General features: G+C 33.8%; 1 protein-coding gene across 4 annotated transcripts in view; it reads right to left on the bottom strand.

Annotated features, from left to right (window-relative positions):
• Naaladl2 (N-acetylated alpha-linked acidic dipeptidase like 2) overlaps positions 1–14850 on the bottom strand; it is a 1184425-nt gene that overhangs the window by 830154 nt on the left and 339421 nt on the right. The window contains exon 1 of one of the 4 annotated variants that reach the window (XM_078043669.1): positions 14453–14826. The exons of the other annotated variants lie outside the window; for them this stretch is intronic. Within the exon in view, the coding sequence (XP_077899795.1) occupies positions 14453–14495 (43 nt within the window). The 5' untranslated portion in view covers positions 14496–14826. Of the gene's footprint in view, positions 1–14452; positions 14827–14850 lie in introns of those variants that run through there. 4 annotated transcript variants of the gene reach the window in all.

Raw genomic sequence — 14850 nt, 5'->3', positions numbered from 1 at the left:
GGAAATGGTAGGGGGAAGAAATGGGCAAAAATTACTACTCATTAGCTCCAACTGTGAGGAGGTAGGGGATGCCCTATTGCAAGAAAAATCCATACTGACTCACTGATGAGGTTCTCAAAATAGTACCTCTAATAGCTGTGGTTATAAAGGCTACTGATTTCACCAAAGTGACCAAAGAAGGCATCATAGTATCAAAGTTAAATTACCATACCTTTAATTAGGTTCTGAAAATTTAAGAGGGACCAGTTACAGATGTTTATCAAGCAAGTTCAAAGCTACACGAAATGTATAATTTTATTTACATATACATATCTATATATTTATATGCATATATTATTTCTATTCATATATAAATGTTTTTTTTTGTTGTTGTTGTTCCTTTTTCACATTACAATAATGTCTCCCTTGGTAGACTACCGGTGGCTGTGGTTCATGTCTCCTTGAATTTAGCTTTGGTAGTTTCTAATAATATGCACGATATGTAATTGTATCCCAATAAATATTTGTTAAATAAATGCTATAGTTTGGATATGACATGTCCACCCAAAGGATCATGTGCTAAAGGCTTGGTCTTCAGTTTGGTGCTATTGAAAGGTGGTAGAATCAGTGGGTCCTACATGTAGGTCTTCAATCACTGGAAGAGGCAGGGGTGTCCTCAAAAGCAGTCATTAGGTGCCTGACTCTTCTTTTTGCTTTGTCTCCCAACTGCTTTGTCTCCCTCCAACACCTACCCCTACCATGATGTGCTGTCTTGCTACTGGCTCAAAAGTAACAAAGGCAATCTACCATGGACTAAAATCCCCCAAAACTATTAGCCAAAATAAACCTTTCCTCCTTAAACACTATTTATCATACATATTTTGTTACAGTGACAGAATGCTAACACAATGAACAAATATAAATTTGATACGTTTAAATTTATCATATAAACTTACTTCAGTTAAACTCTCTAAACTTGAGTTTCCAGTTAGCTGAGAGATGAAACTGAAGGGGCCTATACTTATTTAAAAAGACTGATTATCAGTCAGAGAACTGGGTTTGAATCCCAATCTGCTGTTTAGTTCCCACAAAATCTGTAGAAAGGGCAATGGGGGACAATTCTCACTTGATGGGTGGGGCTCTTAATTCAAGCCATATCTATAAAGTGTTTATAGTAAACACATCCCCTAGTAAGAGTTCAGCAAGCAGTAGCAATTCTTACTATCATCATAACCATTATCATAGATACTAGATATCTGTTTAATCCTAACAGAATACGTTTTTTACACATATTAATGATTCAAGGATGAAAATTTGTGAAGCAATCACTTTAATAACAATTAGTCACCAAAAATAATAACAACGTTCACTGCATTACATAAACTCTTAAAAACCTCAAAAGGCATGTCATTTTTTAATAAAATATTTTCTTCTTAGGCCCTCCCATTTCTGTATTAAAATATTAAAGATCACTGAGTGCCTCTAGAAAGTATCTTTTATTTAAAACAAGGCAATAAATTTCTTAACTCGAATGTGTGTTTCTAGTTTCTACAAAAAGACATTTAGAGAAAATGATCTTTAATTCTCTTAACATTTAAGTCACTCCAATACAACAACAAAATGTCCTTTTTGTACATATACCACTTTAATCTCCTCTGGAATTCTTCATTTTTAGCCCACATGGAAAACTTTCACTGGCTACAGAACAAGAAAGGAAAAACTTTCTGACGCCAGATGCTGAAGATCAATAGCTATTCCCAAAGTTTATAGCATAATTAAAATGTGTAAGAGGAATAATTTTCTCTTTAAACCCTAAGGCTAAGCTTGGAATTATTGACTAAGTCAAAGTTATGTGGTGTAACATTTTTTATTATGTTTATGGATAATATAAAGGAGTTTATGGCTTTTACATGTAATTTGTTAAGTTAGAAACACTGAAGAGGAAATATCCTTAGCATCAGCAAAGCATCAATTGTTTAAAAACCTCTTTAAGGTGTATTTTACTGAGGTAAATCTATACTCCTTAAGACTAGTTTGTGGTCACCTAAAACTTCAAACTGAAGGTTAATGGTCAAAAATTCTTGAATTTAGTAGAACCCATTTACTTCAAACTACTTCTTCAGAGCTTTATCACCTTCAATTAAAGTGCCAGGAATGTAGGTATGATGGAAATGTCATCAGGGCATGAAGGCAGGTAGAACAAGAGGAATCATGACACACCCACATGTGTATTCATGAAGTTAAGTGAATTTTTGTAAAATAAAGTGTATATAGAAAAGCAGATATATGAGCTGTGGAGTAAAATGTTAATAAAATATTGTATTTTCAGTAATAAATTTGAATAGTCACTAAATTTTACATATCCAGATAAATGATAAATATTTGACATATTCTGCTTGGATAGTCTTTTTTAATGGTAGTTCTTTTAATATGGTACACCTAGAAAATAAAATGATGGAGATGCATGAGTGTCAAATACATCTTGGTTTAAAGTTTAATTCTGCCTCTTACTGGCATTTAGTAAATTCCTAATTGTATTTTTTGTTTCTTATCATTATTATCAATGATGGTAATCATAACATAAAGGTACATACCTTTGAGGCCAAACATTAATTATCCAAGGGTCTTTGAGGCCAAACATTAATTATCCAAGTCTTTGAGTATGTAAACATTAATGCCCAATCTTATTTTGCTTCTTTCAAACACAGCCAAATAGAATTGGATACTCAGCTACCCAAAAATCTCATAGGTCTCTTACATTCATACTACATGGACAGTAGTGTAGGCAGATGCTTTTCTAGTGTTACAATGATGAGAAGAAACCATATAAAAATTTATGTGTAGTTAAGCCCAGGTGTTCCATTGTTTTCCAAAAGCCTGGATGGATTTAGAATGAAATATATGCTCTGTACTATTATAGTCCAGTGGCATACTATCTGGAGATGACTGGCTTGAATAGTTTCTGTGGGTGGTGTCACATGGTAAAGTGAGAATATTCTAAAGTAAAAATCTCTAGCTAAATATGAACAGACACCAGTAACACCCTCTCACACACTTTCTCTTCTACAAGCTCACTCACATCTCTGTGAAAAATGGCATAATAATCACCTACATTTTTTTTTTTTCTGTTGCTTTTCCACATTCACTGACACAAACTCTTGGCTAACTCCACTACTGCTGCTGCTGCCGGCCAATCCTTTTATTTTTCTCTCATGGATTCAACACTTCTCCCAGAGGCCCACCCTAACTCTTGGCTGAATAAAAGCATCTTTTACTACAAAGATACAGGCCCCTTGGCAGGAGCTTCACCGCCCACTCTTCTCTGTAACTCAGCAAATTTGTCATTATACTCACTCCTTCTAGAAAGAGAAAACTGTACTTTATTTCTTTAAAAATACTCTAGGGATCCAACTCCTCCTCCCTCAGACTTGCCCCTTCTATTTTAGCACCTTCATTCTCTCCCTCACTGAAATTCAGTTTTCTCATTTGTGAAAATAGCAAATTGCATTTACTTTACAAAATCAGTGTGATGGAAGTACTTTCTTCTTTTTTCCTATTCTCCGACTCTGTTCCTTTCCCAGGGCTCTATTATATCACTTTATTACTTCAAGCTTCTTATAGTTTGACTCTACAATTGTGTCTTCCTCTTTTATCTAATTTCTGATTATATTCAAATTATTTTACTGCATTCTTCCTCATGCATCACCCTAATTCCAGGTTGGAATCTCCAGATTCTAGCTACTTGACTATTCTGTCGTTTGATATTTTTCACCCTTCTAATACAGAAATTCCTACCATGCGTTTCTCTAAAAAACACGGTCAGGTGACTCTTCTCTCTTGCCTATGAACTCATCTCAGTTTCTCTCATTTCTGCTCAAACTTTAAACTCCATCATCAGTTTTCTTATCTTCTTGCTCTGGTTCTATCATTGTGTAATATCAGCTGTCCACAATGTCATCTACCACTTACATCTTAAAAATTTCCCATCTTTAATTTTATACTAGCTCTCTTTCCCAAGGACCAACCTCATTTTTACAATTTAAATCCTGGCCATTTTTAATCAAGAGACTCCTCTTATAATTCAATATAATTTTGTTAAAAGCAGTTTATGTTTCTCTTCCCTAACCTGTTCCCCACCAGATATTCCCTAAATCAGTTAGGAATATTATTTCTTCTCATCTAAGCCAGAAACCTCAAAGTTTTTACATTTTCCCCCTTCTTCCTCACTCTATATTAGCAAACAACAATCTAGTTTTAATCATCTCTCAAATTTATTTCTTGTCTTCAAGTCCCACCATCATTACTTAGATTTAGTTCTTCATCATGAGATGGTAGACAATAATGAAAACAAAATTAAAAATTAAAATATTGATGATGATGGTGGCTTTGGTGATAGGGGAAAACACCCAAGTGTTTCCTAAGTGCCACAGACTTCTATAGTGTTCAACATAAATTATTTTAATCTTCACAGTCACTCAATGAGGACAACGTGCTCAATACAAGAAAAAATAAATAATCACCTAACTATATCTTCCAAAGAACTATGACTGTATCATCCTCCTTCATGTCTAAAATAATCAGGTAAAATAGATCATAATAAATAAAGACATTAATATTTAGATGCTTCACAAAATTATATATGTCAAAAAGAACATACTCAAAGAACATACCACTCACAATTGTTGTATCTGTGAGAACTCATCTAGTTAACTCTGTCCAGCGTCACTGTAATACAATACCTGAGCAAATAAGGAGAAACACATCCTCTAATTGTTTTTTCACATTCTCTAATTTTGAACAAAGTACAACTTCTAATCTCTTAGAATAAAGGGATTATATGTCATCTCTTATTCTTCTAGAACATGCTCTTTCAATTTTAAGACAACTTTTATTTGACAATGGTTTATTTTTACTTAATTCTTGTTTATTTTGTTTTGTATTGATCTTGTTAAGTATTGTTACTTTATGCTCAACTAATTTTCATGTTTGAATAAATGTAAGTTTTTACATTTATTACATCTCCAAAAATTGGAGAAACACATAAGAATAACACTATGATTTTATGTTTGCTTTTTTCTGAGGATATAAACCTTAAACTTGTTGAAATCATATTATGTGTTAGCTTTGGTTCTAGGCAATAGAAAAACAGCAATAAACATGCCTGCTATGGTCTTTCATCACAGGAGAACATTTTATGCAGGGAAATATGCAATAAAAATATATAAAAAAGGGAAAATGGCTCATTGTAATATAGTACAAGAATTAAAATCACACATTAAGACATACTGGCTGTTTTAGTTTGAGAAGCTAGACAATGTGTCACTGCAATATTAATCTGGTAAGTGAATAAGAAGAAATAATACATATAGGAGTTTCAGCAGGAGCAACCAGTACACATGTGTCTTAGTAAAGAATCAGCTTGGTGTATTTTTGGAGGCAAAGAGATGGACAAAAGTTTTGTGAGATTTAAATAACTTTAGTACATTTCTGTCTGAAATCATTTACAAGTTATTTCCTTTTCTAGTGTGATTATCAACATAGCTAAATGCAAATTTCATGGGATGACTATTCTGTAGAATGTTCTATGACTTTAACAATGTTACTGTACATTAGTACTAAATCACATGCATATTATGATAAATATCACTAAATAATTACTAATTCTTAGAGATAAAAGAAATATTATGGGGTTTTCTAATCTTAAAAAAAATAATTGTTGCCCCAAATAAATTCACATAGGTCAAATGGTAGACTAGAAATGACATAAAATATAACCCTAAAATTGATAAAAAAATCAGTCTCAAGAATGAAAACATCACTATTAGTATAAAATTTTCTCCTCCTGCCCCCAACAGAAATTGTTTGACTCTATGGAAAATCATTACCTAATTCAATCTGAAGATCATAGATGGTTAATATCTTTATTATCAATGCCAATGTATTCTTTTTTAATCTGAATCTTTACCCCTCTCATAGAAACACATATCTGACACAGTGACTGTACTGAACTCTTCATTAGTCAAAATGAATGAGCAATCCCTACATAAAACTAAGAGGAACTTCAGGGGAGACAACTGGGTAATAACACAACTTATACTTTTTTTTTTAAATCGTGGTTTTATGTTGTTAAGTTTTAAAGCAGGTAAATATTTGTTCTTATAAAGTCCTTTTTTTTTTCCTCCTTCATTCTAGGGATTAAACCCCGTGTCTTGTACATTCTAGCCAAAATGTTCTACAACTGCAGAACACCTTCAGCCCAGGTTTGTATTTCTTAATTATTGTTTTGTCTTTTCCTTTCTTGTTTCCAGGTTTATTATATATTTGAAACTTTCTACATAAACTTTTCCTGATAAATAATCTTTTAAGATGGTGCTTTCAAAACCCCAAAGAAAATCATCCAGATTTTGAAATGATAGATTCTGAGATGAATTAAATAGTATTAATTCTTCTTTGTTTTTATTCAGCAGTACCTAATAAAAACATCTGCATTTTGATTAGGTCTATATATTGTCATTTATAAAAATCATTTGACTTTGATTTCATGTTTAATGAAGAAATCTGTGCCTCTCTTGAACATTTTAATACCAATTTTATATTACTTGGATACCATACATCTTGAAATCAATTTCTTTTTTTCACTTGGCTGCTAGGGAGTTTGAAAGGAATTTTGTGACCTGTTTGATAACTTTTCATATGTTGTGGCATATATTTTGTATATGGATTTTAACTGTCATATAATTTTGACCTTTTTGCTATTCTGTTTTCTTATTTGTAACCTATTTCAAATAGGATTTTTTGAAAAATCATTCTTGTTTCCAATAAGACAGAAAAATAATGCAAACAACTAGATGGATAGACTTAATTTCTATGTCTTGCCTCTGAGGTACTTTTGGTCAGGAGAGACTGTCCTTCTAGTCACTTATTCTAATTTGTCAAGTTGCCAGAGTTGGTTCAAATCATATTTTCTCTATGAAACTATCTAAATTCTTAGATTCCTTTCTAATGTCTTGCTGATGTGTGGTTTAAAAATGACCAATAGTCAGTAAGAGAGGAAGTAACATTCACCTTTTGTGGCCAAGTGGATTTTTTTCCATCTCAGAAACCTGTCACTAAGAAATGTAGATGTGGTGAAGAACTTTTCAAGATTTATCAATAGCTTAACAGAAGATGGAACTTGTCTGTGATTGTATTAAAGGTCCATAAACAAGGAGGAAAATAAAATACCCTGACCCTTCAATTCTTTGTGCATCTCACTTTCTGTTTTCAAAGGAAGTCATTTTTGAGAAAACAAAGGAATCACAGAGATGAAATTGACGTCGAGAGTTTAATCAGTTCTCAAAATCAAGCATTCACCCCTGTCCCAAGTTATTCAGCAAACTTGATTGTGTTGGACTTTCACACCCTTTGCCTGTTTATTATGCTGCATTTTATTTGGAAGTTGATTTTTCAAAGCTTTTCTCTTTTGGGCTTTTTCATTAGATTATATTCTACAATATTCCAAGTCCCACTGCTTTCTAAAATACACAATATAAAACCTGCATTAAACTGATCAGAGATTTAAAGAGGATAGGTACATTGCTTTCCAATATAAATTACTAAAAAGCATTTATGAAAGCACCCTCTAAAATGTTCAACTGTGTAGATGGCTAAACATACCTATCAACAGAGACACAAAATAGTCCTGTCAAATAAAACTGTTTACACATACTGTTCCTGAAGAGAGATTAGAAGCTCAAGGGATCAACTGAAGCTCAATGCCCTTTTATGTGTTTTTATCCTAATGACATTTCTTTGCAATCTTGTCAGTTGCCCATTTTTCCTTCAGTTATGTATCAAGTGTGACACTTTCCAATAATAAGTCAAATACATGCTTGATCAATAATCCTCCCAAAATAAACTAAGATAAAAAGAAGGCTGGCTCACTGTTCTACTCAATTAACTAAATTTGTTTAAACTCTTTCCAAAATTCAGAGGAGAGCATACAATGTAATAATTACATGGTGTTTATACACATATAATCATCAGATTAAGGCTGCACCTTTTGTTCCATTCCTTTAAGAAAAGGAATCGGATTCAAAGACAGATCTAACCTTTTAAATACATGGAAATATTTTAATTGCATTATTAATAATGATAATTAAACAAACATGGCATCTTATAGGTATGCATCACCTTTTCTTCAAGGTTTTACAGTAACTTTAATTGAACCTTAAAATATTTTTCTTTGAAACACTTTCAGTGACATGAAATATCATTTAAATCAAAGGGGATTAAACTATGGCTTTCAGTCCAGCAACAACCTCTACATTTCAAATTTTTGAGCTGGCTTTTTCCCCAAGAGCAGGTTTTAAATAAGTAGAATGGTATTAGCCAGTTTTATCTCATGTTCCATTTAAATACATTACCTATTGTTTTTTTCATTCTAATAAAGGAAAGATGTTATTTCCATTCATAAAGAACAAAAGAGCTCCTCAGCCCAGTTGTATTGATTTCAGTAAATATTTATCATATTTTACTTCAGATTTCATCTCTTAATCTCATTTTCCTGCTCCAGGGATTCTCTATCTTGTACCTGAGTAAACTCCTCAAACCATCTCCACATGAAAATTTGCCTAACCCATTTGTTTAGGTCAGACTCACCTGGGATTTCATGCCTTGGCATTTTCAGAACTTTACTTGCGCCAAACATGCTCGAATTTGCTCTTAGCTTATGAGATCTCTCCAGCAAAGCTTCTGAAAGCCACAACTCCAAAATGCTCTGTTACCTCAATACCAAAATTTCAACTCCAAAATGCCTCAGGTCTTCAAGTGTTCAAACCTATCTTAAAGAGTGGAATCCTTCCTCATGGAACTGATAGGCTGAACAAGAGCTCCTTGTACTTCTCTTGACTAAAAATGCTGTTTAAGGTCGATAGGCTAGAAAGGAAGATTCACAAATATGTAAGTCCTCTTTGGGTTCCAGAAGGATATCAATGCATTCACAGGCATGGTTTACTTTGACAAATGCAGAGATATTTTTCCCACCACAGAAAGTAAACATGCACACCAAACCAGTATAACAGGTTGGAACATACAGTACTGCTACCCTCAGGCTGCAACTTAGAAGCACAGACACTAAGGCACCTTCCTGCTTAGATTTTGTTTTCCTTTTAGTAGCCATACAAAATAACGCATAACGTTTTGAGAGATTATCATAAAAAATACTCTATGCATGTGCATATTGATTTTTGATTAACCCCTGGTTGTAATGAAACTAAATACCTTAAAAGCCAATGTGACCTCTATGTAGTCAAAAGACAACACAGCCTGGATAGATCAGTCACACAATAGCCTAACTGAACACTAGACAATGCTTTCGTGGTCATGAATACAGAAACGGAGGGTGTCGGTAGGGAAAGTACTTATAAGACTGGTTTCCCTTTACGAAATCCGAAAGCAAATGCCTCTAGAAAATAATGCGCCACATTCTTCCATAAAGCTACAGGCTCTGGATGCCAGGGGTAGAAACCAGAATTCTAGCAACTGCTTCTATAAAACCAAAGAGAATTTTCTTAACTTCATAGCATCTCTGTGTATTTTTTTTTGTACCTATCATGTATAAACATTAAACTTGAGGACCTCTAAGCTCTCTTCTAACTTGAAAATATTAATATTCTACAGTTATTTTTTCTTACTCTGACAGCCAAATTCTCTTTCAGTGAGTTGGTGAAGAATTCTCTCCTGCTGATTGCTATCGACTGCTGGCACTGCCTTCCACAGAGTCTAGCCAACTCCTCTATACTTGCAGCATTTATTTTTTCAATTGAGATCTATGCTTTTGTAGTCTTTCAGAGTAGGGATTTCTTAGAGCTAGATAAGGAAGAAGATCCACGTGCAGTGGCACATACCTGTAATCCAGTGGCTTAGACAGGAGGATCACAGTTTGAAACTTAGTAAGTCTTAAGCAACTTATCTAGACCACATTTCAAATAAAACATTTAAAAAGGGCTGGTGATGTAACTCAGTGGTAAAGTACTCCTGGGTTCAATCCTTAGTAATATATATATATGAATGAATGAGAGAGGGGGGGTGAACTGAAGTAGGAGATTTTTTTATCAGAAGTGCTCAAAAACATCCCCTCAGTTGCTAATTAGGCAGCCTGAGTACCTAATATGTACTGAACAGCCCAGAGGAGACACCCCCCACTCAAGGTCACCTCTTCTCACAAGGTTTCTTCAGTTTGTGAGAACTCAGAAATAGTTTTTTTTTTTTTTTAATTCAAATAATCCCAAGGGTGAAGAAATACACTGTAATCTTTAAAAAGCAATAAGTGGCTTTGTACATTTTTTGACCAAGGATAAAAAAAGAGTAAGAAAACAGAAAAAAAAAAGTTCCTGGTGACTGTTCCTGAGATAGGAAGGACTCAGTAGATAAGGTGCATAGCTACACAACAAAAGATTATTTCCTTTTTACTTTTTAAAAATAATTCTGAGTAGGATATTTCAACGCCTATTAATAAGAATACTGGGACAAGTAGAAAATGCTGGTTCATCCTGAAAGAAAAGAGGTTAAGAAGCACTTATATGCCCAAGGGCAACTCTAGAAAAATCTTAGCTTAAACCATATTTAGGTGTCTGCATATTGGAAGGGGACTGCCACCCTTATTATCTGAGCCATGCCTCCACTCCTATCACAGACTGACATAAAACACTTGGTGGTATGAATGAGTTTGCATGTTACACAAGAACATAATTCTTCTTCCTTTACTCAAAAATGCTTAGAAAGAACTGGTTCCTGTACTTTATGCCATATTATTTATACATTTTATTTGTATTTTCAAAGATTAGAAAAATAATTTTTAGGCTGGTGACACATGCCTGTAATCCCAGTGGCTTGGGAGGCTGAGACAGGAGGATTATGATTTCAAAGCCAACCTCAGCAAAAGCGAGGCATAAGCAACTCAGTGAGACCCTGTCTCTAGATAAAATACAAAACAGGGCTAGGGATGTGGCTCAGTGGTCCAGTGCACCTGAGTTCAATCTCAGGTACCGAAAAAAAAAAAAAAAGTTTTACATTGTTTTTCCCTAAATAAGTCATTTTATGGCTCCAGAGAATATTATAAACCTTCATGTACAACATCTTAATTTCTCTTGGGGTTATATTGACATTGGGTCTGAAAGAGAGAGATTGCTTTTTATATTTGAAAGGATAACTGAGATCTGTTCACATTATGCTAAAGACAGCCTTGGATCAACTTCATTTTCATTAGGGAAAAATGGGTTCCCGATGCTAATGAAAACATTAGATGTTATTACTACATGGACTCCATACAAGGGCACTGTGAAACCAGGTGCTTGGGTATGAGAGTAGTTCAGTCACATACAGGAATAGCACTAAAATGAATAATCTTTAACAATTCTATGCTGGCCTTCTGTCTTAGACTGTTTTGTTCTGCTCAGACTGGGTAATAAACAAAAATTTATTTTTCACAGTTTTGGAGGCTAGGAATAGGAAGCCCAAGATCAAAGTATTATCATCTAGTTTGGGATTTTTTTTGTATCAGGGGGAACCAAGTGGGCCTTAAGCACTGAGCCACATCCCTAAACCTTTTAAAATTTTATTTAGAAATAGGGTCTTACCTAGTTGCTGAGGCTGATTTTGAACTCATGATCCTTCTGCCTCAGACTCCCAAGTTGCAGAAATTACAGGCATGTACCACCACACCAAACTAGTGTGGGCCTTCCTGCTGCATCCTCATGACAGAAGGCAGAAGGGCAGGGCAGCATTAATCCATTTAAGAGCACAGAGGCCTCATAACCTGAACAAGTCCCAAAGGTCCCTTCTTCCAGTACAATTGCCTTGGGGGTTAAGTTTCTAACAAATGAATTTGAGGGGTCACATTCAGATGATAATACCATCCAAATTATAACTAGAGATGGTAGAGTGAATCAGAATAACTAGATAAATAGTTTTAGATAATTGTTATCCAAAGCATATGATGGAGTTTCAATGATAATATATATGATAGTTTAATGATAATATAATATCCTCAGAGCTAAATTATGCAAGTCAATCATTCATACATTGAATGTATAAAGCATAGTATTTGAGCATAGCTATTTCAAAAGAACATCCATTTGTGTGTAGAATCTATAATAATTAATATAATTTCAAAGACACTCTTTTTTATAAGTGCTATTAAGTAAAAAGCAAAATTAAACATTTAAAAACCCGCTTTCATTTACTTTGATCATTTTGAAACTCAATTTCAGATACAGAATAGAGTATTTCACAGTGAACACAATAATATTATGGAATTCTCCAAATGAAGACTCCAGGATATATTTGATTTGTTTTATAAGATATTATACAAACATATTAAAATCTCTTATACATGCAAATAAAGCTGTAATTATTCTCCAATGCTTTCCTTTAAAATTTTAAGAATTCATATATAATTTGAAACCTGCAACTGAAGTACCTTCATTTTTCAACTCTGATTAATAGATTCTCTTAATAATCTTAATGCAAATTTGTCTGAAATTAAAGCATTCAATACTCCAAGAACAGATCTGAACTATTTGTAGACTAACCAAGGATACATTTCAATTCAGGTAAGATCAGAAGAGAACACCACATTCCTTATTGAAAAGTTCTCACAGAGTACACAAAAGAATACGGTCTCATGAGTGTTCCCCAACTACAGATGTATTACAGACACAGGTACATGATACCTTAACTTAAACCATGGTATTAAAATTATATACTATAGCACTTGTTTTAAATTAAATGTTGTGCATGTTTTTTTCTGATATGTTGATTATTAATTCTGAAAGTAGTTGCATTTTATACATATATATGGATATGAGAAAGGGAAAGTTATCCTTACACAGTAGAACATAACTATTGCCAGAAACCTAACATGCATCAAAGTTCCAGAGCAAAAGGAAAAAAAAAATGTCTGTATACATGCCAGGACTCCAATATAAGAAGTAAATATCACCATGATCCCCAAACAAAGATTGTTGATAAGGGAAGAGGGAAGAGGTCTGTTTACTCCTTTGTCTATTTCAATCCCTAAACACAGACAGGTAGTGTTCCAATACAGCCTAGGACAAGCTATTCAGCTGGTTTCCAGTTACATGCATTTTATACAAAATCATTACTATATGAACATCCATAGGAACCTACGAGTTTCTCACATGCTCTTCCAAGGGAAAACTATTACAGACACAAAAGGAATCTGTTATAATCATATACTATCATAATACCATTTGGTCTATAAAGAGCATACAAATAAATTATGAATCATGCTAAATGAGGCTTTTATCTTGTTTCTCTTTGATGAAATTCATTAAGTGATTTTTTTTGTTAATCTTTTATGTTAAAAAGCTTTATAATAGCATTTTACATAGTACTTCAAAATATTTAGAAAACATACAGAGTAAAAATAAGATTCTGGGATCCTTAAGCAGGTGTAAAGAAGACTAAGAGAAATCAAAGAAAAATACGACAAGTAAGCAATGAAGTAGATAAAATACTTTTATGATCAGGCATATCTACAATTACCTGATTATTATTCTGAAATGTGTTATATTTCATAGGTATAGTTATATTTTTGATTATTTTCACTTAATGGAAAACTGTGTAGTTTCCATATTTTTCTTGGTGCCATACTGTTTGTAGTTTCACAGGAACATAATTAACAAAGTAATTATCAAGTAAGTTTTCAAGAATATGTCTTGATCAAAATTTCATTTATAAAGATGGTAAATAATTCCCAAAAAAGTAGAGTACCAGAAATCATTGCAATAAGTAATTGTTAGGCCCATTTTCTACTTTTTTTTTTTAACTTTTCTCACTCAAAAAAGTGAAATATGAGAGCTCCATTGCATGTTTCCAACAACAAGCCTAACTATAGATGCCTGTCAAGTCAGTGTCAACAAAGCCAATCCCTTCAAAGGACAAAGGTATCTGATTAAGTAAGACTTGTAAAACAAACCGCTCTGCCCAACTGATAAGCTCTCTCCTGAGCTCCTGTTTTCTCCCTTTAAAAAGGGTTATATTCATTACAAGGACACTTAGCTGGTATACCCCAGAGATAGCCATTCCTGATTACAAGTAAAAATTCCATAGGTAGAGACAAAAGTCAACATTTTGCTAATGTTAGAAAAGGTCCAATATGAAAACACATTGGAAGGTGGTTACACAATTTCTCCAGCATGATATGGGAGATTAAAATTTTTTTTCTTACTTTCCACTGAACTTATGATTCTCTGTTGGTCAAGATACTGGACACAACACAGACAGCATGCGTGTTCTCCATCAGCAACCCCAACCTCCTTTCCCCACCCTCATAAAACACCTGGAAAACACAATGGGGGCATGCGTGCTTGCGTGTGTGAACACGCATACACTCATACACACAGAAACAGAGCTATCAACACTGCTTAAACTTCTGACTGGGAACATTTCATAGGCTATTGGCACTTACCTTGCAAAGATGTGTTAGGCAAGCTTGCTTGATTCTCTCCCATTTTGTTATTTCTTTTTAAAGGAAGCCAAGCAGTTTCAAGTTGTGTCAGTTACCCTGCAAGCTTGTGACCTTCTGACTTTCTACTGTAGTATTGTAACAGTATACTACCTGCTTTCTTCTGTGAATAATTACCATTCTGCTTCCCGTATTACCTGGGCTTGCAGGACCTGTTTGACTATGAAGTGAGATCACATCCTTTGATCCAGCGTACTCCTATTAATGCGTGTTTCACAAAACATGGCTTTGTTTCAGTTTTGATATTAACTTTGAATCTTTGAATTCCGTACTTTCACTTCAGTCCAGAAATGTGCTGATATTTTTCTCTGAAAGAGTGTTGATATGACCAACACACTGGG

The sequence above is a fragment of the Ictidomys tridecemlineatus genome, chromosome 3 (assembly GCF_052094955.1).
Source record: "Ictidomys tridecemlineatus isolate mIctTri1 chromosome 3, mIctTri1.hap1, whole genome shotgun sequence".
NCBI classification, from domain to species: domain Eukaryota; kingdom Metazoa; phylum Chordata; class Mammalia; order Rodentia; family Sciuridae; genus Ictidomys; species Ictidomys tridecemlineatus.
Note: the sequence above shows the minus strand (reverse complement) of the source record. Positions and strands in the feature narration are given on the sequence as shown.